Source organism: Macrosteles quadrilineatus, unplaced genomic scaffold (genome assembly GCF_028750875.1).
Source record: "Macrosteles quadrilineatus isolate MER2022 unplaced genomic scaffold, UCM_ALF_1.0 Scaffold_8__2_contigs__length_117827958, whole genome shotgun sequence".
Taxonomy (NCBI): Eukaryota; Metazoa; Arthropoda; class Insecta; order Hemiptera; family Cicadellidae; genus Macrosteles; species Macrosteles quadrilineatus.
In genome coordinates this window covers 51967542-51993158 of record NW_026542601.1, presented here as the reverse complement: position 1 = coordinate 51993158, position 25617 = coordinate 51967542, and the positions used below count along the sequence as shown (strand labels likewise).

The 25617-nt window shown below is 35.6% G+C and overlaps 1 protein-coding gene across 1 annotated transcript in view; it reads left to right on the top strand.

The window, feature by feature from the left end:
- Nucleotides 1-264: 264 nt before the first annotated feature.
- The window catches only part of LOC129000383 (uncharacterized), an 83295-nt gene continuing 57942 nt past the window's right edge, over nucleotides 265-25617 (top strand). Inside the window, exon 1 of the mRNA XM_054427347.1 lies at nucleotides 265-3996. Within this exon, the coding sequence (XP_054283322.1) occupies nucleotides 265-3996 (3732 nt within the window). The remainder of the gene's footprint in view (nucleotides 3997-25617) is intronic.

Here is a 25617-nt window from a genome sequence, read left to right as displayed (position 1 = left end):
GCTTGTTCTCCTATCCCAAAAGTGTGTTCATTTTTTTCTCATCTTATAATCTCCATTTAATTTCATTCTCTACAAAACAATCATTGGTCCTAATCGAGCCTGGATTTTGAATTTCAGTCTTTGGATTCAATTTTCAGAACACTTTCAAGCTATCGAAATATCTTTATTTTATCATTCAATCTCTTTATGTTTCTCCCCACTCTCATAGTGTCACAAACTCTATCTAATTCTTAGTAAAGTTTCACTCCATCTGTTTTGTCCAATATGGCTACCAGATCAATTTCACTCTCAAACTTCAACAAATCAACCCTTCTCATACAAAATTCTTTTGAAAAGATTCTCAAATCTGTACAAGAGCTTGAAACACTTTCCCCCTCAATCTTGTCAGTGATACAAATCAGAACTTTAAACAACTTCTCGAACCAGTTAGAAAAGAAACATGAAGCCTATGAAAATTACCTGGAAAGAGCCTTGGAACATATATCAGAAGAATTAGATTTGGATGCAGTAAGTGACACTGAAGACAAACTGCGACTGCTATTCGTCGAAGCCAAGTCTCGAATTGAAGCCCTTCTCCAACAGCAGCCGCAAGATGTTCCAGAAGAAAGTAAAGATTCAACAAGAATTAGTGACATCTCAGCTTCATCATCTGCTCACGTAAGACTCCCAAAACTAGACCTCATCACGTTTGATGGTTCTCCTCTACAGTGGGTAAGTTTCATCAACTTATTTGACACTAGCATCCATCTGAATGAAAGCATTTCAAACGTCACTAAATTTCAATATCTTCTCAGCGTGCTCAAAAATGAACCACTAAATCTCGTAAAAGCTTTCAGTATCACTTCAGCCAATTACTCAATTGCCTATCAGCTCCTCAGAGACAGATACCACAACACCCGAAGGTTAACTACACTTCACCTCAACAAACTGATCGACCTACCGGACATTTCCTCTACCTCAAACAAATGTCTCAGAACGTTCCTCAACTTGTTTTATGAACACACAGAAGCACTTAAAGCTCTTGACTGTGACATTACTTCTAACTCTAACCCTCTGTTGTCCACCATACTCTTACGAAAACTAGACAATGACCTTCTAAAACAACTAGAGGCTTTTAGAATTAATATAAAATGCGAAACACATTCTCTACCAGAAGTAGTCGAAATAGTCAAGTTTCTTAATCAAGAGTGTAACCAAATGGAAGACGCTGTGTTACATACCAAGTTTGCTCAAAGTACGAACAACCACAATTCAAATTTTAAACCCAAATCTTTCACATCCAAGCCCTCTTTCATTCAAGCTCAGAAAGTTACAATGGTCTCTACTCCAACTCCATCAAATCAAGACAACTCAAAAAATCCTTTCTCATTTCCCTGCTTTGTCTGCTCATCAACTGGCCACAAGGTTTATGCTTGTCCTAGCTTTCTCTCTCTTTCTTCAAATGAACGTTTTAAAACCGTAAAGGACAACAACAGATGTGTCTCTTGCCTCGGAAAACATGATGTTAAAACATGTAAGTCTAAAGCATCTTGCTTCAAATGCCACAAACGTCATCACACCTTACTTCATTTTGAACATGACAAGACATCTCAAGGTTCTACATCATCACAACCATCAACCACTTATGTTTCGAATGAAAAACCTACCGTATCTCTTTGCTCACAGGAAGCCAGTCCTGCTAATCAAATCCCTAAAACTGTAATTTTAGGCACAACACTGGTTAAAGTTACTGCTCAAAATAACGTTTCTCATGTGTTCAGAGCATTGATTGATAGTGGCAGCATGTGTGATTTTATTAGTGAAAAAGCTGCTCAACTACTGAATGCACCTCGTTTCAAATCCAACTTACAAGTAGTTGGTCTTTCTCAATCTCCAACTCTCACAAAGGGTATTGTGAACCTCACTGTTAACACACTGGCAGGAAAATTAGTTGCATCCAACCAAGTGCACATACTTGATAAAATATCTGTCAATCTCCCTAGATCTCAAATATCACAAAGAGTTCTATTGAAAGTAAAACCTTACCCCCTTGCTGATCCCAGCTTCCACTTATCAGGGCCCATTGACATGCTGATCGGAGCTTCTCTCTTCCCTCTTCTTTTAACGAATGAAAACTATTCTCTCGGCCCTAACATGCCTAACATGATGGGAACTCACTTTGGCTTTGTTGTTATGGGGAATGCACCTTGTTCAACCGATTCCCAGCCTGCCAACACTCCATCCATCTCTCTGCTCTCAACGGTTGACAACGAATTGCATAACTCTCTACAGAAATTTTGGAAATTAGAGGAATTATCTGTACCCTCAAAGATATCGGTTGAAGAGCAACAGTGTGAAGATCTGTTTAAAGCTACCCACTCTAGGGACGAAAATGGCCGTTACTTAGTTCAGCTACCATTTAAAGAAAATCATCCACCTTTAGGATCTTCCAAACTCATCGCAGAACGACGTTTTCACTCACTTGAACGACGTTTTACACTCTCTCCTGATTTGTATAAATCTTACTCTGACAATATAAATGAACACATCTCTCAAGGTCATATGGTAAAACTACCTCATCTAGATATCAACTCTCCTCACTATTTCTTGCCACACCATGCAGTTGTGAAACCATCCAGTACCTCAACTAAACTCCGAATCGTTTATGATGCAAGCTGCAAAACCAGCTCTGGAATTTCCCTCAATGATTCTCTCATGACCGGCCCTAAATTACAGACCAACATTTGTGATATATTGCTACATTTCAGAATACACAATATCGTTTTCACTTGCGATATTCGCCAAATGTATCTTCAAATCTTAATCAAACCTTCCGATCAACTGTTCCAACTCGTCTTGTGGCGTGACAATCCCTCTGAAGATATATCCACATACAAACTCACTCGAGTGACTTTTGGAGTAAATAGCTCACCCTACTTAGCGATTCGTACCCTCCACCAGTTAGCTGAAGACGAAGGTAAAGACTTCCCTGAAGCAGCAAATGTCTTGCGCACTCAGACTTACGTAGACGACATTGTAACTGGAGCAGACACGGTAGATGAAGCAAAGAACCTTCAAAATCAACTCATTCAACTACTCAACCGTGGACACTTTGAACTTCGAAAATGGACTTCAAATTCTCCCGAGCTTCTTCAGTCTCTTCCAGACACTCATAAAGACTCTCCAGTCTTTCTTGAAAATACACCTGATCCCCATTTCTCAATTCTTGGCCTACACTGGTCTCCAGACTCGGACAATTTTTCATTTCATCTCAACCTACCGCCAAAAACACTAACTAAACGTCACGTTCTCAGTCTAGTCGCTAAAATATACGATCCTTGTGGATTTCTTAGCCCATGTACTATGACAGCGAAATGTTTTATTCAACTTCTCTGGACGACCGGTCTACAATGGGATGAACCTCTCACTCCAGAACTTAGTGCAATTTGGAGTAACTTTATCTCAGCGATACCAGCACTTGCAGACATTCAGATCCCTAGAGCATTGAAAATCTCTCCAAATTCTAGTGTTGAACTTCACGGCTTCTCAGACGCCTCTGAACGTGGGTTTTCAGCTGTTGTCTATGTACGATGTTCCCAACCCAACGGAGAAGTGACTACACGTATGGTTTTATCTAAAACTAGAGTCGCCCCTCTCAAGAAGGTGACTCTTCCACGATTAGAACTCTGCGCTGCCCACTTATTAGCTCAACTCGTAAACTTCTGTTGTTCTTCATTCAAACCCTTAATTTCACTCAACCAATGTTATTTGTGGTGTGATTCTTCAGTAACCTTGACATGGCTTCAAACTCCATCTTACAGGCTGAAAACATTCGTGGCTAACAGAGTCGCCCAAACACAAGAACTTGTCCCCTATCACTGTTGGCGTTACATCCCTAGCAAGGAAAACCCTGCTGATTGTGCTTCAAGAGGTATTCTAGCCACTGAGCTTGTGTCTCACCCCCTTTGGTGGTCAGGGCCTTCTTGGCTTTCTCTTCCCCCTTCAAACTGGCCTGATGTAACTTTTTCACCTACAGATATCTCAACATTAGATGAAGTAAAACACACTCCTCTAACTGTACTTGTGTCAACTACCACTGAATCTACGCTGACCAATCTTCTCATTAAATATTCTTCATGGGAACGACTTCTTAGGATTTTTGCTTACGTCCTTCGTTTCATACACAACTGTAAAGGTTCTGAAAAACGCCAAGGTTTCATCTCAACACAGGAACTGAAAGACACAAAATATCACATTTTTAAACTTGTACAAAAAGAAGTATTCACAGAAGAAATCAACTGCCTCAAACGGAAATCATTTTGCTCCACTCGTTTACAACGTCTTTCACCTTTCATTGACTCATTTGGATTATTGCTTGTTGGAGGACGTCTTTCTCAGACATCACTTCCTGAAGATGCTCGACATCCCATTATTCTGCCAAAAAAAAAAAAAAAAAACATCAAGTGGTAACCTCAGAAGATCTGCCCACAAAGTGTTTCCCCTGCCAACTGTGGATTCGTGAACTGTTTTTGTTGAATCCACTGGGGATTCAAGGCCCCCGGTATGTTCAGTAAACTTTAACCATTAATTCATATTATTTAACACTCTATGTTTTATTTAATGTACATCTCTTTTCCTTGCAGCTGGCATGTGTTCTTAATCAAATTAAATTATTCTCTATTGCTAACACATGTTGTGTATCAAAAAGTAAATAAAAACTGTGCTTGTTCTCCTATCCCAAAAGTGTGTTCATTTTTTTCTCATCTTATAATCTCCATTTAATTTCATTCTCTACAAAACATTCACCCCGTGATATTTATTTTATTGATCTAGTAAAATGCAACACAAATAAATACACGTTTATTTTTTCAATTCTATTAAGCCTAACCTATTCATTATCTTTGTAGTAAATTTTCCAACTCTGATATTATTTTTATAATAGTTGTTTCCAAAAACCTTGTTTAACTTTAATATTTTGATAAGAACATCAACATTCGACATTTATGAATAAACCCATGCCAACGTGAACATACGTTATCCATAGCTACCTCGACCAAAAATATTTCGTAGAGCCAGTTTATGAGTAAATTGTTCGTTAGGGGTAAATCAATAAAAATCCTTATTATATGCGAGTTTTGAAACATCTACTTAAGTTGTCCTTAAATTACGCTAACTTTCAAAACTAGACAAATTTGTTTATTTGGAAACTGAAATTCAACGTGTATAATAAATAGCAGTTTTATTAAAATATAAAAATCCGATCGAGAAATATATTTACAGGCTACTATAATTTAATTCATAAATTTTATGTGTCAGATTTAGATATATTAAGATTGAACTTCGCCTAATAAGCAACAGTTGTAACCAACCTGTCTCTCAGCTCATATAACAGGCTTTCGTCGTTGAGGCATTTCGACCTTTGATGTATAGTTCAAAGACTAAAGTTTCATAGCATCTCTGGTTTGTATGGCTACTGAAGCACAACTTATAATTTAGAACTTCAAATTCCACCTCGAACTAGAAACCGTTCAACCAAAAACTTGACAAGTTAACTTGTCTTTAGCACAAAGAGGAATAGTTGCGTCCCCATCTTAAATAATTGATATAATTGAATCAGAGAATTTTTCCATCCACATAGGCGAGAACGTTTCAAGCAAATCAAGCTGAGTACAGTTGGCCTACAAGATTGAATACATTCAAAGAGACAGTGATATGCGGTCCAGAAATATCTTTCTAATCCATTAAAGGTTCTAGTGCAATGTACCACAAGCGGGACAACAATAGTGTCTCTGTCCAAAGCCAACAATGATCCGACTGTAACAAAGATACTGATGTGTTCCAAGCAACCAGACTATCTAGATTGTTGGTAAAACAATGATAGATCAGAGATGCCTGTACACTATTACACAACTATTACGGAAATATTCCAATTATAATGTATCAAATACATGTTTAGACTATCCCAATACACATGCTGTCCCAAAACTCTCTAACGACCTTTTAAGATATAATTCCTGGACAACTATAAACAAATAAAATATCACGTTAAAAATCCATAGGTCAAAAGTTTACTTTACATCCACTATTTTGTTGTCTTACAAAACTATTTTAGAAAGGATTTTTTTAGTGGTTTAAAATTTAGTACATATATCAAAACTATTTGTTGAATGCTTAATTTCAACATTTAAAGTTCTTAATTTCAAGTTTTTAAGTTCAGTTTTAAGGAGGTTTAGGTGTTCTTAAACCTAAATAGCCTAAAAACTAGATCGGTTAAAAAACTATTGTGGAAATGGTTTATTTTAGACAATGTCGTCACAGTTCTAACGATACTAAATTTAATAAAATTGATTCCTGTTTTTAAGATACTGTGTACTATAATAAAGGGTGGTCCAAAAAACAGGGACAATTTAAAAATGTTATTACTCAGCTGTTATAAAGGCTGGAGAGTTCATTGATGCGGCAAATTAAACTCTATTTGATGCCATTTAGTGTAGTGTATAGTTACTGTGGATCATCAATGGTTACCGCAACATCGTGCCTTTGTCCTAGAGACATTTTTGAAGAATAATTTGTCTATCATTTTTACTCAACGCCAATTTCGTGTTCACTTCAACGTTGGCCGTAATGGTGCAACCACATACCGAAAAACTATTCAAAGTTGGGTAAGTAATTTCCAGAACACGGCTTCTGCACTCAAAATCAAACCTAGTGGGAGACCTCGGACTGTTCGAACGCCGGAAAATATTGAAATGGTTCGCGCGAGTATGCTGCGTGTCCTAAGCCTCGAGCGTCCTAAGCCATCCGTTTGAAGAAAATTGCATTTAAATTTAAATTTGCAAAGGCTTATTTTTGAGTACAAAAGTCGTGTTCAGGACATAGCTTACCCATCTTTGAGTAGTTTTTTTCGGTTTGGGGTTGCACCATTACGGCCAACATTGAAGTGAACACAAAACTGACGTTGAGTAGAAATGATAGACACATTACTCTTGAATAAAGTCTCTATGACAAAGGCACGATGTTGCGGCAACCATTGATGATCCATAGTAACGATACACCAAATGGCATAACATAAACATTCATTTGCCACAACAACAAACTCTCTAGCTGTTATAACAGCTGAGTGATAAAGTATTAAAATTGTCCCTGTTTTTTGGGACGACCCGTATTTGCGCTCATATGGTAACTAACAATTAAAACAGCTGATTGTTTTACCCAATTAGTGATATTTTCACACATTTATTGTTTGATACTCAGTTTCATAAAATGAGTTTTCTTCTTTATTTATGACACAAGATTAGACAAACCGTGTGGTATTGTTGGACATTTTAAGGTTTAAAAGCATTATTTGGTCTCTATTTTGAAAAATTATAAACAATATTATTTGTACTAAAATATATATTTAATTTTGAAGTACAAAGCCACAATTTATTGTTTGTCTAAAATTGACTTGTCGAGGGGCGTTAGGAGCAACGACCCTAACTTGTTTAGTTGCATTGTTCACAGAAATCAAAGCAATGGCTTTACCATTATGTTCAAGTACACTAGAGCATTGTGTTCATAGCTTAAGTTGTTTGTTGGAAAGTGGTATAACAATAACACAGTTATTGCTGCTTTTACTATGGATCAGGACGCCACCGAAACCTATTACCCAATGAATGGAAATTGAGTGTGGGGTGAATGAGATGCCTCGTGTTTGTTTGTGACTTATTTTTAGATATCTCTTTAGCCAGAACCATTTATTAAAAGTTTAAAACTCAGTTATCAAGGTCAGTTGGGTCCAATTTTAAACTAAAAATAACTACTTCTTAACTTTGTCAGGATAGAACTGGTGACTTTCAGATTCTTAGAGAAACACAACAACCACTAAACTCCCTATGGTTATAATTCACAATTACCTCAATGACCTTAAACTCTATCTGAAAATTAATGAAAAACATGGTACGACCACAATGAAGATTAATTACCTAGTTTGGATGGATCGCAGCACTAGTCCTCATAACTTTTAGGCTGGCTTCGATTCACAGTTAACATTTTAGAAATATCAAACAATTTGACAAATTTATCGGTCAATATTTTAGCAACCCAAAAGATAAAATAGACTTACGAAGGAGAAGTATAAAACTAGTTTGCGCCTTGAACGCAAGGGGGTTTTTACATGCTAATACTAACTAGGTGGCGTTCGCAGAGGCATCCACAAAATTGAGCGGAGTCATCAAGGGTTTATGTTATATTGTTTTGGTCATACTGCAGTAATACCAGTCGTTTTAATTGCATGCGTTGCGGGTCTAAAGTAGCAATTTTACTCTTTAGGAAGTAAAAAAGGTTTTTATCCTCTATGGAGTAAAAATCAGCTATTGTCAACTCAGTTGTAAATTTATATTATAAACGATTGCATGTATCGAAATATGTATCGGTTCGTGCTTCGAAATTATTTTAACCTACAGTCTACAGTCTCTTCCTAAAGCGTTTTAGCTTTGCAGATACATTAATCCATTCCCACACTCAACACGCTCACCTTTACTACTTCCTTCACCATCCCCTACAAAGACAGTTCCCAAACTCTGCACTGCAAGCCTTACCACTTCCTTCACCATTTCCTACGTCATAGACTTGTTTCCTTCCCTTCTCATAGCATTTTTGGGTTAAAGATACATCAATCTAACTGCCACATACGGTTTTCACACTATGCTCATACTTAACTACTTTCTAAGCCTTTTTCTACGTCGTGGACCTGTTTTCATCACATTCCATAGCAATATAGTATTTTAGATACGTTAATCTAATTGCTACAAACATTCCCCACTCCGCACTGCTAGCCTTTACTACTTCTTCCACCATTTTCTATGTCGTGGGGATGCTTCCATCCCTTCTCATAGCATTTCAGCATTGCATATACATTAATTTAACTGCTACAAACGGTTTCCAGTTCCCACACTCCACACTGCTCACCTTACTTATTCCTTCACCACTTCATACGTCTCGGACCTTTTCTCTCCCTTCCCATAGCATTTTATGATTGCAGATACCTTAATCTAATTGTCATAAACAGTTCCTATACTCCGGACAGCTTGCCTTGACTACCTCCTTCACCACTTCCTACATCGTGGACCTGTTTTCCTCCCTTCCCACAGCATTTTATGATTGCAGATACCTTAATCTAATCGTCATAAACAGTTCCCACACTCCGGACTGCTCGCCTTTACTTCTTCCATCGCCACTTCCTACGCCACGGACCTGTTTCCCTCCCTTTCCGTAGCATTTTATGATTGCAGATACCTTAATCTAATCGTCATAAACAGTTCCCACACTCCGGACAGCTTGCCTTGACTACTTCCTTCATCACTTCCTACGTCGCGGACCCGTTATCCTCCCTTCCCATAGCATTTTATGATTGCAGATATCTTCATCTAATCGTCACAAACAGTTCCCATACTCGGGACTGCTCGCCTTTACTACTTCCTTCATCACTTCCTACGTGACGGACATGTTTCCCTCCCTTCCCATAGCATCATAGGATTGCAAATACCTTAATATAATGGTCATAAGCAGTTCCCACGCTCCGGACAGCATGCCTTGACTACTTCCTTCATCACTTCCTACGTCGCGGACCCGTTTTCCTCCCTTCCCATGGCATTTTATGATTGCAGATACCTTAACCTTATCGTCACACACAGTTCCAACACTCCGGACTGCTCGCCTTTAATACTTCCTTCACCACTTCCTACGCCACGGGCCTGTTTCTCTCCCTTTCTTCTCCCAAAAGGGAAACAGTTCCGTGTTAACCTTATCCTTATCGTCATACACAGTTCCAACACTCCGGACTGCTCGCCTTTAATACTTCCTTCGCCACTTCCTACGCCACGGAACTGTTTCCCTCCCTTCCCATAGCATTTTATGATTGCAAATACCTTAATATAATGGTCATAAGCATTTCCCACACTCCGGACAGCTTGCCTTGACTACTTCCTTCATCACTTCCTACATCGCGGACCCGTTTTCCTCCCTACATCGTGGACTTGTTTCCCTCTCTTCCCATAGCATCATAGGATTGCAAATACCTTAATATAATGGTCATAACCAGTTTCCACACTCCAGACTGTTCACCTTTAGTACTTCCTTTAACACTTCCTACGTCGCGGACCTCAAGCTAGTGTCGTCATTTGATTATTTTATGATCCATACCACCGTTTATGTTCTACTATCTGTGGAATAGTGCTATCAGCTATTTCTTTATCTACTGCATTCAAAAGTCAACAGCTGGATCATATGTCTTTGTTTATGTGTCAAATACTGCCTCCATAAGGATTACATTGAAACTTTGATACCCAGTGGGGCGGATTCCTGAGAGTTATTTTTAACGCCATATAGATGTTGGCACTCACCGATATGGTCTTTATCACCATCCAAAATTTGAAAACGATTGATTCAGCCGTCTAGGAGGAGTTTGCGTATTACGAAATGCATAAAAGTCGACGTATAAGAGCTTCGCTCGCTTCGCTCGCTCCGCTCAATAATACTCGCCCCTTGCCGCTTGAATCACTGTTTACCTCGTTCATAGAATAGTGCATTAGGTGCACACAACTAGGTATTTTACAGGGCGTTTTTAGACGCATTGCAAACAATTACAACTGCCCTACGACACTTTTTAACAACAAAACCAGCTTAATGTTTTCTTTACTTCATTGCTGATCAGCTAAAATACCTAGTTCCAGTTACTAGTGAGTTCTACGACTATCCGCAGTACAATCCAACCAATTCTTTAATTACAAGGCAAAATGTGGTTCGGATTCCACTATAAACTGTAGGTCCCTTAGTTGCCATTGGCTGTATGGGCTAATAATTAACAGCTGTGTCTAAAGAACTTGTCGGCCTTAGTCACTAACAAGACTACAAGATCGTGCCACTCATCCTACACTCATCTCCATTCGTACTTGTCTTAAAAACCTGCATTCGTATAATCAATTAATTCATTTATAGCAAAAAAAATCAATAAATTCATTTATTTAAATCAATTTCAGAATAAAGTATTAAAATATCCATGAGGTCTAATAATTTATTGTAAATATGACCATAGACACAAGTAGACTTCTAATCACATTTAAAAATTTGAAGCTCAGTTTCGTGACTAGTTCAAGTTGACACTAGGCACTAGTATCGACGAATTTGTTTAAATATTATTTAGAGTTAATTTCATGATTTGTCTTCAGCTGATCCATAAGGATGACTGATGAACTAAGGGGATATGCTTCATCTATGATAAGACGAAATAAATATTTATGGGGTTTCGCATGTTTCGCATGTTCAAACAGAGCTTACGAAAACGCCAAGTTGAGACTTATTCACAATAAATTCCCAATAACCCTAAAACGCATAGATGCAACAATTTAAATCTGCTGATAAGCAATGAAATAAAGAATACAGGGAAACCAAATTGTGAGCTTGTTTTGTTGTTAAATAGTATCTTGTGGCACTTCAGGTTGCGTTAAAAATCCCATATTTTATGAATGTTTTATTTAAACATACTGTACACTAAAATCAAAGACCCAAGGAGTTATAAGCCGACCACAGGATGATACTAATGATATAAACCTACCACTCCAACTTAGTTTAAATAGAACATAAATTCAAACATTAATTAGTTTCAGAAAAAAATCGTCTATCAATAATGTATGATTATGTAGAAGGTCGTATGTCCATTGTTGACCTAGTATTCCTAGTATAGGATTGAGTGGATATTGGATACCAAACTTCAATCCATTCACCTTGTGCAAAGACAAACCACCGATGTTGACCATGCTAAGCAGGCCACTGTACAAAGCTATGTTGCCTGGTGTCATATAACCAAACATTGATGCGGGTACATTCTACTTTGTGTGTGATTAAAAACTAAACCGTCTTTACGCCTAATATAGTTATGGTTTATTTATTATACTGTTCGTTAGGGCCTATAGGTTAAGTAGATAGTCTTACTTTACAAATAAAACAAATAGGAAAACTATGTAAAATACAAGAACAATCAGCTACCGTACTTGCAATCTTCACGCTATAGTTCTTTTCCATAGAACAATGTCGTTTCCCATAAAAGTGGTGAATCAGCAATTAAGATAATAAACAATGCTTGATAATTTAGTGTTCCATTATTTTAATTGTAACATTTACGTAATGTATTTATTAGGTAACACAAATAACAAAGGTATACGAATAAAATTTATATTAGAAACACATACTGTGAATTGTTTTGTTAATATGAAATAGGTTGCAAATAGGGCTTGGGGTCGCGCTACCTGTCGACCGCGCACTAATGTAAGGGTTTAGGATCTCTGTCACTGTCAGCTTCGTTCTTAACCGATTGAAAATATATTTATGTTAATTTATTCTTTTAATAATTTTGTAGGCTTATATGGTTGTAATTTTGTGCTAATAGTAGAAACTTAAGTGTGATGTGATTGGTAAATACCTCAAATACGCTTTTTATAAAGCATTTTACTTATGAGAATTAGTTTTTTGATGGAAATTTAAACCTGAGAGTTATAGATTTGAATGTAAGGAGCAAGAAACCTTCTTCAGATGAAACACATTTTAACAGATAACTGAGTAATTTGAGAGGACGAGCAAGCGCTTCTCTCGGTGCTGTTCAATGGTGCAACATAGCTACTGAAGCCCGAACTGAGGAAGAGCGCTCTTAATGTTTAAAAAATGCTTGAATATTTAAAAGTTTAATACTTTTCACTACGTTATTTTAGGAAAACCTATTACCCTATTTTATAATAAAAATAACCTTAATACGATTATCATAATATTCCTGGCCGTGTAATCTTTTATTTTGTAATTAAATGTTTTCAAAATAGTGTAAAAACTATATTTTATTTCATATATAAACTTAGATTAAAAACTCAAAACAGGAACATCAGTTATCACTTTTGTAATCGTAGCAAACTGTTGTCAACTTTAGTTAAAGGATCTGTTAGTGTAATTAAAAAAGAAAACAATCTAAACCAAAAGTTTATAAAGAACTGTTTCTTGTGAGAAGGGAATCGAGTGATTCAATTGTGTCCAAATAAGAGTTCGTTTCTTGCAATCAGTTTCACTAAGTCGTCCCTCTTCATCAGTGATAAAATATCTTTCTAAAATAAAGTCAAATAAATGTTTTTTTCTACAGTTACCTGATAAATTGGGTTTTCTTGCACTGAATATATATATGAATATACTAAGCAGAGTAGCTGACTTTATGCATTTACTGTACCTACTTTCCTCCCCTTAATTTAATTTTTCGCACTTATTTTACATTCCCGCACTCTGGTATTTCAACCAAACACCGCAAAATAGTGTGCATGTATTAGGCACTAAATACGTACGCTTGCAAACATGTGTAATAGTTTACGCTTAAAAACAAATTGGCAACACTGCTAAATCGATCAACTGGTGCAGTGTTTATTTGTAGTTTTGGACTTAACTTAGCCTATAACTTGTTGTTGAGTGTTAACATACACATTACAGACCAAAAAATACATTCAGAGTTTGATTTATTATGTTTGTGAAATTTCATTGAGATTTTTATTTGTTAATTGTGAAATAATTTCATTTTCATCATACTGGTCGGAAAACAGCCACTTTTTAGTTCTCTAAATCGTACGCAAAATAATCATTTAGGTATCTTCAAATAGGGAACAGGAAAAACGTATGGTACATTTTCGGTTCGCTAACCTCAAAATTTGTTTATGACACATTATTGTGATGTTTACTATTAGAAAAAAATGCACATGCTGCTTATCACAAGATATTTTAAGTTATGTTTGTAAACCACAGAAATGTACATATTTATGACGACTTGGTATAACCACAAATTATGTAGTCTAATTTTGTAATGATTATTAGGTTATTTCCAAAGTATGATGAAAATACTTGTTCATCACATGGGACAAAAAAAGGAATAATTGGTGGTTCAGTTAAGAAAAATTCGTATAAATCAAGACAATTTTAATGTGTTATTGTGAAATTGAAGATTTAGCCTGAGAAAAGGAGTGGCCTATAAGTTATGCAATTAAGAACTAAAGCTAAGTAAATGCTCCAAAACATTCCTTTGTAAAGTGCTAAAGTTTAAAAGCGAATCTTGTCAAACTCTGTCAGCATCTCATAAATACATATTCCACGGCTTCACATATTCTAAGGTATTTTCTGCACACAAGAGAGAAGAAGTATTTCAAACATAGTGACTTTACGAAGAGTGTAGGGCTTATTTATTTCCAAGTAAACTTCAGTAAAATTATCATTTTTTAATTTGAAATATACATTTTACTCTACCAAAACCGTGGTTACAGCACAGGAGTTTTTTTTCCTGAGACCTGTGTTTAAATCTATCTACAACTGGAAGTTTTTGGCGGGATAATGTGGTAAATGATTGGCTGGAGGTCACCTCATACAGAAAGCCGGAGATTCTCAACCAAGCACATTTACCATTTTTAAGCAATATGTGTAATTAATTTATTTGTAGAGCTAAGATGTGTAACGGATAACGTGATGAAATTTAAATCAAACTAAAAAATGTGTTCTTTCCATTTGCATAAATTAAGAAACCCAGACATGTGACCTGAAGGATTTGATTTTAAAAAGGAAGTAGAATTTTTAACTAAAACCCTAAGTTTATTAGCAGAATCAACAATTATTCCTTTTTAATGATATCAGTTGAACAGGAAATGTCAGCCTCTCATAAGTAAATATTTCAAAAGACTCTCAACGACGAAATTTCCATGACCCTCACTGTAGCTAAAATAAAGGTGCACAGCTCTGTTATTGCAGTCCGAATGCGGAATTTCTGTTCTCTAGATAAAGGTCATAAAAGTAACAAGAAAACAATTACAGATTCGTGAAACATTGTTAATTGAATTTCACACTTCAAAAGCATCTAAGAAAAATCATTTGTGATATAATCCACTATGAAATGTCCGGGGGAGCGAGCTGGTCTAGTGGTTAGAGTGCGGGACTTCGGTTGCAGAGGTCCCGGGTTCAAATTCCGCCAGATCACCAATGGATTTTATCCATGTGATAATGCTGCAACCCCTAGGTCTAGCCTTAAGTAATGTGAAAAACAATTCCGGGCTCGTGCCTAGTGTCCTAGGACAAAAAAGTATGCAATTTCCAGAATATCTTACAATACATTTAATCTTAGAAATGTTTATAATAACCGAATATGCTATCTCAAAATGTACTTAGAAACAATTGTGAAAATATTCAACCAAGCATTTTTTCCATTTTATGAGACATGTAGCCTGTATGCTAGACATGACCTCCATTTTAATAGATTTAGGAAGAATCAAATTTCAATTATGATTAGGAGTCTTTTTGATCCTACAGGCTGTTAAGAACTTCCCTAACTTGACAACTATTTAAAAGGGCCACATCAATATTGTCGAAAACAGTATGTGGGACATGTTTAATAAATTCATAAATGATCCTTAGGTGGTATTTGCACACACCATATCGGCAGACCTCCACCATAGCAGCAATATAAAACTTTTGTTGAACTAAGAAGTCTGATTACAGTGATTCTAAACTCACAATGCAATCTGAATCAGTTCAAAACGGAGCGAAAATCTTCAGCCTGGTAACGAAGAAAGATTATAATGGAAACCGACAGTGAAAGAGAATAATTAAGCGTTTGAGCGGTTAAAAAAACCTTTTAAAAGATCAACTTAATTAATTTCTTCTGCTCTGTGATGGCATTGAATAGAGGGTTTGTATTTATTGGTGATTGGGGTGTGCGAGACTGTGCATCTGCAATAATATCGTGGCGACTCGATGCATTACCTGGCTGAAGATTCACCAATCTAGAAATCATAATAAGACAGATATCTCACACGAAGAAATCTTTCTGTACACTGGTGAAATGTTATTTTTAATAAACTGTTCAAATGGTTTAAAAAAAATATTTTATTCTCGAATGAATTTTAACAAAGGATGCAATACGGGACGCAGCTGTCAGTTTCTCTGAGCTCTTTGACAGTTTGGCAGTGTAGCCTCATTAATATGTGACGATCTGCAAATACTTTCATGACATCGTAAATATTTGCATAGTTAATTAATGGTGTAAAAAAGGACTGTTGACACACTAATTTAACTGTTACAACGTATAACAACATGTTATGGTTCTAACTTGTTAAATTTAACGTTTTTTAACAGCGACGACATCGTTGTACGATTTTATTTACAAATTATCCCCTGAATCACTGTATCTTCGCTCAGTAGTAACACTAATGTATGATTAAGTGTCTATAATCCATCTACTTCGGATTTTCTTAACCACAGATATATTTTAACCAAATTCGTCATTAAAATATTTAATACAGTCAATAGTAACCGGTACACATAAAATGTCTTTTTAAAGTCATAAATATATACTGATACAAATAACTCTGCTACAAGAAACATTGAAATATACCCTAAACATCTTACTGGCCCATGAAAGTTCTGGATGCAATGATGCAATGTAAGCACAAGCAAGAGAACGAATTAAGTCGCTGTACAAAGCCAACAATGTTGACTTAGATCAGATTGGTACAAAGGTATTGATTCGACCCAAGCGACCAGACTACCTAGATTGTTGTGGAAACTATGATCAGTGTTGGCTGAAAATGCCAAGAGGATCGAGAGTTTGTAATTCAGGAATTGGTAATTTACAGTACAGGTCAAACGAGAGTGTAAATCGGTGAATTTTTTGTTAATTTTTTTACTAAAAAGGCAAGGTCTTATAATCTTAAGTAAAATTAGGTACTAAATAGATCCGATTAATATATTTGGATTAAGAAACATCTTATAAAATTCAAATACATAATTTTTAGGGAGAGGAGGAAAAATGCTTTTAAGCACACATGTAGTGTGAGACTCCTGAAATTATCAGATTACTCACTAAAAAACCCCTTCTACTCTGTTGGACACATACCTGAAATTGTACACAATTAGTAGTTGAAGTAATATAATTACTTAAAGTAATATAATTAATATTGGTAATAAGAAGAATAAAACCGATAAAATAAAACACAGGTGATACTAGGTTCTTACTGAAAAAACTCTTTTCTAATTAATCAAATAATTTAGGAAATGACGGGAGGCTAACATTGTAGAAAAATAAATTATAATTGGGATTAGGTCCAACTACTTCATCTGGGGAACGAGCTGGCGTAGTGGTTAGAACGCGGGACTTCAGTCCCTGAGGTCCCGGGTTCGATCCCCGCAAAGTCACCAAAGGATTTCATTTAAGTGATAATGTCGCAACTCCTAGGTCTAGGACCTGAAGTAATGTGAAAGACAATCCCAGGTTCGTGCCTAGCGTCCTGGGACGAAAAAAAATACTTCGTTCATCTAACATAATTGTACTGATTAGCCCTTGTGCTACCCTAAAGCCTCATTGATTCTAAGATGAAGGCAATCTTACAGAGAAACACTTCTATATATCTGCTATTTCTTCACATTTCCAGTCATATAACAGAATTATTGAGAAATATCAACGAAATTTCCAGTGTCGAAATTTCCAAAAGTTAACACGGGAGAGTAAAGTCAACAGTTCGAGTATACACAGAAAATCAAACATTTGTTTGAGTGTCGGACTAATCCCATCGATCAATAAGGTTTGTATTCATCCATGAAGGTTCCATGAATCCATGAAGGTTGACAAATATCATCTGGTTTGTGTCCGTGTTGAAACCCCCACATTCAATCCACCTAACTAGCGTATGACTAGCAATGTTGGCCATGTATTGCATATAGCATTTCCAAAGATGTATTGGTAACATAACTTAAGCTTTAATAGTTGTGAACAAGATCAATGAAAACCATTCACTACACATTCTGTTTTTGGTAATAAATAATGTTTGTTATAACTCGTTTAATTCCATTTCGTTAATATTCATGATGGAAATTTCTGTAAAAGGCACACGTCTTTCAATTTTGTAAATATTTTAAAGTGCTTATCCTAATCATGGGTTAAGGTGTAATTTGGACGAACTAGTTTTGATAATTCTGTTTGAGCAAAGATTAAAAGGTTAGAGATACAGCTACCAAACTTAAGGACCTTTTACAATTTTATGTTATGGTGTGAAAGGAAGCGCAGAAAGAAAATCCAATCCTCGATAAATGAGTAATTTAAGTCCAACGTATTTGCAAGTAATTCATAATAGCACTGGTAATGCACAAATCACACATGTTTTGAACCACATACTCAAAAAATGAGATCCATTGGGCAATTAGTTGATATTCATACACCTCCTGTAAAAGGGATGGTACTTCCTGTAAAAGGGATGGATATTGTAAAATGTAGCGTATTTCATAACTATGGCCTATTAACCATTATTCTATTATCCATAAGAAGCTCCAAACACAAACATGTTACCATATCTATGGGGTGTCTAAAAATGTAAACCTTTGCCATGTCTCCTCCTAGAATCGATCACAATGTCTCTGGGGAAAAATACCTGAAAATCCTTTACCAATTTTGGTAAACTAAGACTGAGGGTCCCCGGATTAATGAGGAATAGATCCTTCTGTCCACTCTTGTCTGGAGAGGATTGAGATGCTGTTCGACAAAGGTTGAAAAGTAACCACCTGGTATTTTACAGGATGTATAATTAATCACAAACTCTTATTAAAGAACCTATTTTAATAGTACACATTTAATAAACACGCCAGATGTTGTATCATTGAATATGTTTCACTCTTTATTAATCCATTTACTAAATCTATTCACCATTTTACTGCATCAGTTGTTTAAAAATACTCTGGTTTACAGCAAATATAATAAGTAAATGTGACATGGCATTATATTAAACATAGTCACGACCATTACAAATTTCATACAAAACTAAACAAATATTGTTTTATGCGATGACACATTTTCTTCTAAGCTTTATATTACTAAAAAAAGTAATTTATAAATAAACGACACATACTCTCTCCAATTAACATAAAACGTTCAAAACTTATTATGGGTAAGTGGTGAGAGTAATTAACTATCATAATTTACGAGGAAAGTCACAAAATGTTGGAATTCATTTTGAATCTTAGTTTTTACAGAAATAGGAGTTGTTCTGTTTTGTTTAAAGTTTAAATGACTACATACTGAATATTTTAATTTCACAGGTTTTTTTATATTTCTTCGTAACCACTAATGTTAACAACGCATGAATGATATAATAAATTATAGTTTTTACTATATAAGTTTTTCAACCTGTACATAGAAATATTCAAGTTCGTACACAAAGTTACATGTTTGTAAAATAAAATGTAAAATGTTTCCATTCATGCCCTATAGAAAACGGATAATTTGGTTTATTTCGAAATATTGCATTGATAAACCCACGTGTTATTAGAGGGCTCAGAAAACATCAAACTTTTCTTTGATCATCAGTACTGAAGAAATGGTACAGAGTAACTTTATTTTGTCGTTCCTTTTTAGGCCATTATATCTGCTGTAGCCTCGAGATGCCAACCAATATTAGTACTGTAATACATCTTCCACTAGTTTACTTTGCATCTAAAACTAGCACCATATTTAGGCACCCATCAAACATGAACAAAAAACTTGTTTCTTCGGAAGAAAATTCTAGTAAGAGTGGAAAAATTGTGATCGAAATATTGGCTTATGCTATAAACTAAATTAAAAGAATTAACTGTGAACTTGTGTCAGTTGTCTTATAATCTTTGTGAGAGAAGAAACTCTACTCACAGTTTTACGTTCGTTGAAACAATACAAGTTTGACCGATATTGTGTGTATTGGCAACAGCTTGTCTGTATTGGCTGCTGGCGTTTATCCAACCCCACCAACTCCTTACAACATGTGGGAAATCAGCTGTTGTCAACCGCTGATCTCGTAAATTAGTTTTTTAGTTTTCTTGTTTATGAACATATTTTGATCAAATTTGGAAAATACATTAATTTCTTACTAAACCACAGTACCTTTTAATATTTTACATAAAAAAACTTTTTTACCCTCCCTGTTGCAGCAAACCTAAGTACTCATTAAACTAATTCTGATTAAATAGGGAATAAATGTGATATTTTTAAGGAGACATTTTAGTTTAAATCCAATCAGGCAGATGGAAATTCGCTAAGTCTGCAGGTTTGTTGCGGCGGGGGTATTATATATTTAGATTATCGATCCATTAATTTAACCCGACGCCTTTTTAATTACTGCACAAAAAATCTCTTTAAGTTAGAAATTAAATGGAAGGGAAATTTGACCAGTTTATAATGTAACTAAGTTAGAAATGAAATCCATTAAGGACACGAGACAACCGCTGTGTAAAACATCTAGATGGATTAAATTTGAATCCATCAATCTTAAAATATACCTAAAGAAATGTAATCCATTACAAAATACATTTAATCCATCCAACTTATCTTTTATTTAATTTTAAGTTTAAACACTTTTGAAATAGTTAGCGATATAAAGAGATTGAAGTATAAACATCGTTTGCCATTTATAATAGCGAAAAGTTATAATTAAAAGATCGGTATGATTGGAATTATTGGTATGGTGTTTATTCAATCGACAATCTAGGTGTTTTCTCCCAGGATAAATTACCGACGGTGCGGTTGCTTTATTTTACATTTGTCCTTACTTAAAATTTCATTTCCAGTCATCAATTACAGCCAATTTATAAATATTTGTTCCTATTTGTACAACTGTATAACTGTATACAATTGTATAACTGCTTGGCGACGGGGAGCTCACATCAAACAGCACTGCCGAATTTCTTGGTCTAACCCAATAAAAAAACTCAAATTTCATGACCCTATGACAATTAATTGTAAACAAATATTTTTAGAATAATCATAAAAAAAACATTTGTCAAAGTTAACTGAGTTCTTAAGTAACCCTTAATGCATATTATGGACTAGCTTTACTTGCATATCTTTCTTACCTTGTTGCCATGTTATGTGGTGCTGAGAAAATGTCCGAATACAGTTTGAATTACAGCTACAAAATGAAGCTGATAGAACAGTGTATCTTTTGCAAAACGTCAGGGTACAACAGAGTACAACCATAGATGAAGTAATATAATATTTCATCTATGGTACAACTCTACAATGCGTTTCCTGAACTTTACACGATGGAACAGGATACTGAGCGTTTTTGAAGAGCAGTAAAATAGGTTTGCTGAAAAACCTATCCCCACGTGATGATTTTTGACAAAACTGAAAATTTAAAAAATGAAATACATATCTTGAATCACTGTACTCTTACAAGGCTATCAGTGTATTTTTAATTTTACAGAATCATTTTTTTAGGTGAAGTGAAATTGACGCTAATATGCGGATTTCTATGCGCAAATATAGTGTATTTGATTTGATTAGATTTAAATCAAGAAAGTAATAAAATGGAAACATAATTCTATTTAATTTTCAATGTGACATAAAGAAATCCTTCCTGAAACTGAACACACAAACTATTACCCTATCCATTATTATACCTGAAAATGCAATGTTACTATTAGGTACTCGCATTTATTAATGTAAATTAGCACCATTGCAACGCAAGAATATGACTACTCATATATGTACCTAAGGAGGAAACTGCCGCACATAACACTTTGTCTTTGAAATGTTACTTGACGTAGGATACGTTTTATTTATGCTTATGATGTACATAAGCATGAGTTTGAGTTGATTTAAAGACTGTAAATGTATCCAAAATGTGTTACAATGGTGAGAGATATTGACCGATCACGCCACTAAAACAACCTAAATAATAGGACAGACATAATTGTCACTGGAAGTATGGCACGTTAAGACGCGTTGTATGAATTTCTAAAGATCCTCAAGATAAGTGGTAAATAAATTGTAAAACAATTCGTGGACATTTTTGCATAGTCACAAATAAATAGTTATATAAGACAGAAAACAATAGGTCAACAAAGATTTGATTCCTAATCATGTTAACACTTACCATTAATAATAATTTATTACAATTGTAATGTCCTGAGGGGGGTCGATGCAAACTAGTTGGGTGTGTCTTTAAATAAATTAGATAAAAAAATAACTAAGCAAATTTATATTCTTAGGATAACTTTTTTCTCAAATAGTATGATTTGGATTTGACAAATTACGAGTATTAAAACTGAAAAATAAATTGATTCTCTATTCATAAAATATACGTCTTAGTTTCACGAAGCATTAGAAGATAGATGGTAAATGATAAAACTTTTGTTAATTTGTTTAATGGTGCAATGTTGGTAATTTGCTACGAGCAATGTTTCCCCACCCTGTTTAGTGTAATTCGATGGATATTAAACATTCTAAGAAAACTGTTATATTTTATCTCAAAGCGTTGTTTGAAAAAAAATCAAAACCTAATGTAATCCGGTTAAATATGAAAAGCTTTGACAATATTATATTTATGAAAACGAGTTTTCAAGAAACTGTTTATAGCGTGGCCACTGCGTCTTTGATATTGGTTCGTAAATATAAATTGACGAAAATAACCCAGCTTTCGAAAACTTATCTTCTCCGCTCTGTAAGATTAGACTTTTACCTTATTCCTGCATTCCGACTATTTCGGGGTTTTCAGGACTATGCATAACTCCCATGGATTTATGGTCCCGGGTTCTCTTCGGAGCTTCTTTGGCCACCGGGGACTTAAAAATACATGAAGACATGTTTACATGTGTACCAGGGCTCAACACGCCTCTAGTGTGGGGTACACCGGGCTCAACACGCCTCTAGTGTGGGGTGCACCGGGCTCAACACGCCTCTAGTGCGGGGTGCACCGGGCTCAACACACCTCTAGTGTGGGTTGAACCGGGCTCAACACGCCTCTAGTGTGAGGTGAACCGGGCTCAACACGCCTCTAGTGTGGGATGCACCGGGCTCAACACGTCTCTAGTGCGGGGTGCCGGGGCTCAACACGCCTCTAGTGTAGGGTGCACCGGGCTCAACACGTCTCTAGTGCGGGGTGCCGGGGCTCAACACGCCTCTAGTTTAGGGTGCACCGGGCTCAACACGCCTCTAGTGTGGGGTGCACCGGGCTCAACACGCCTCTAGTGTGAGGTGAACCGGGCTCAACACGCCTCTAGTGTGGGATGCACCGGGCTCAACACGTCTCTAGTGCGGGGTGCACCGGGCTCAACACGCTTCTAGTGTGAGGTGAACCGGGCTCAACACGCCTCTAGTGTGGGATGCACCGGGCTCAACACGTCTCTAGTGCGGGGTGCCGGGGCTCACCACGCCTCCGAACTGCGCCGGGATCAACACGCTTCGAGTGCATACCACACCGGTGAGCCTACTGGCGGGGTTGGGCCCGCCAACCTACTGGAGTCTCCCAAGGATACACCATATACAGGGTGTTTCAGAATTCGTGTCGGATATTTTAGGGTATTGTTCCTGGGTAAGAAACAAATCCAAATATCATATTTAAATTGACCGGAAGTCCTTAGTTACTCACACAGCCACCATTTCGTTTTTTCGCTTATTAATTGTTTTCTAACAAATGGTAAGAGATACGAAATTGAATATTTCCTTTGGGCGGATAGGATTCGCCCTATTTCGCATAATGAGATATTAATTAAATAAGTAATAACTCGTAATCTGTTTAACCAAAATAAACACACTATATACTTTTCTTGTAGAAAATTTAATCTTCTTCCATTTTATAATTTAGTATAGTATACAATAACAAGGTGAAACCCGTCGAAATCGACGGTTACTTTAAAGGCTTATGCTAATTCATCCAACTGCGATAAATTGAGTTAAATTATACAGATTTTGAGCATTTAGCATTGTTTAAAGAGCAATAAGTGTAAAAACATTATTGATATTAATTGCGTTAGTTACCAAATACGGTCGATCATTCAATGAATAAATTATTTCCTATACCGTACGTCATCGGAGTTATTATTAGTATGTTAACTGGTATCTCTTCTTTTGGAAGAACCTTTAGATAGTATAAAATTGTATTGGTGGATCTTTTGTAGTTAAAAACTTCTGCGATTTCATCAGTGCAATAAAGATTAATCTATGATTTTATTTGAGAAAAATATCTGTTTGTTGAGAAGACACGTTCTAGCTTCAAAGGGAGGTCCATCCGTTACAGTGTAAGTTTGATTTTTCCTTTGTCACGTCGCGTCAGTTCATACTTCTGTGTCAAAGAATAACCCTCTAGCATAGTTTTGAGAAATTAGTTGTGGGGTTACTGTTAAAGCTAATAAAACACTTCTGCACTTGTATTACTTTGTACAGTACTGTATTGTATTACGCAATCGAAGATTTTTCCAATGATTGAAAACATGTACCTATGACATTAATCTCATGAACCTATGATGATCTGTCTAGAATAATATGATAAAATATAGCCAAAAGTGGTGAAAAAGGCAGACACCAACCCGTACAATAAATATAAGATAGTCTAATAAAAAATAATTGTAAGAGTTACTGTGATAAAAGGATTTTCTACTGATTTCGTAATGGGATGTTATATTGCAAAACATAACATGATACAGACAAAAATCAATTTTAAAATCAGAACATAACATTGCAAATACTTTTTTTGGACAGTTCAGTAACTCCCAATAAATGTGTGTTGTTTAAATACAATTGAAAAATTAACAGCTGTTTCATTAAAAGTATTATCCACATGACCAAAATGTAAACAAATCCGTGGAGGGATCTTTAAAGGCTTCCGGGGCAGAGCCCTAAGGGAATTTACTTCGTTTTTCTTTTGATAACTCATCTACAGACCAAGACCTTTCTTTGGACACCTCTACCAAGTTTCTACGCCCAGCCGTTCTCTCAAATTAGTGGAGACAAAGTTTCCAATTAAATATTTAGATTCCCCCATGTTAATCTTATGGGAGAAAACCCAAATTTGATGGAAGATCCTGCCCAAAGTAATAAAGATTTCAAACAACGAAAAACACTTTGCAAAACTACAGATCAGGGCCTTTCTTTTGACACTTTAACCATTAAAATCGGTCAAAAAATGAGGGAGGAGTTCTGTTTACAAAAATCGGCTTAGCGTATTATATATATAGATATTGATATATAATTATACAGGGTGATTTGTACTCAGTGTGATAAAAATTTTTTGGTGCTAGTACAAAGTAAATGAAGTGTGATGATGCATATCAAATGTTCCAAGTCTAAAAATTAGCTTCCCAAAAAATTATTTTATATTTTTCAAAAATAACCATGTTTTTAAACTTAATACAGCGATTTATCAATTACCTGTATATGGATTTGAGTAGATAATGTATTTTTCGTGTTCTACATTAAATTTTGAACAAGAATAATAGAAAATGACGGAGGATCAGTTGTAAAAACTCCATTGTAAATAGATTCTAAGATAAAAATTAAGATATTTGATAAAAATTTTAAAAACAATGGTCCATTGCATTTTTCACACCCTTATACAAGAAAGTGTCGGAATATGTTAAAAACTGCGCCATTTTATAAGCTTTCCAACCATATGCTACACTATTGAGGTTTAGATATTTTTTTGTTTGTTTTAGTGGTTTGAATACCAGAAAACAGGGAACTTTTTTACCGTTTTTACTGTTCAAGCTGAAACAAAAATACAACTTTTGCTTAATACATGCCGACTTTCTGTGTTTTAAATGTTAAAGACACCATGCTTTGTAGTCTTCAAACCATTA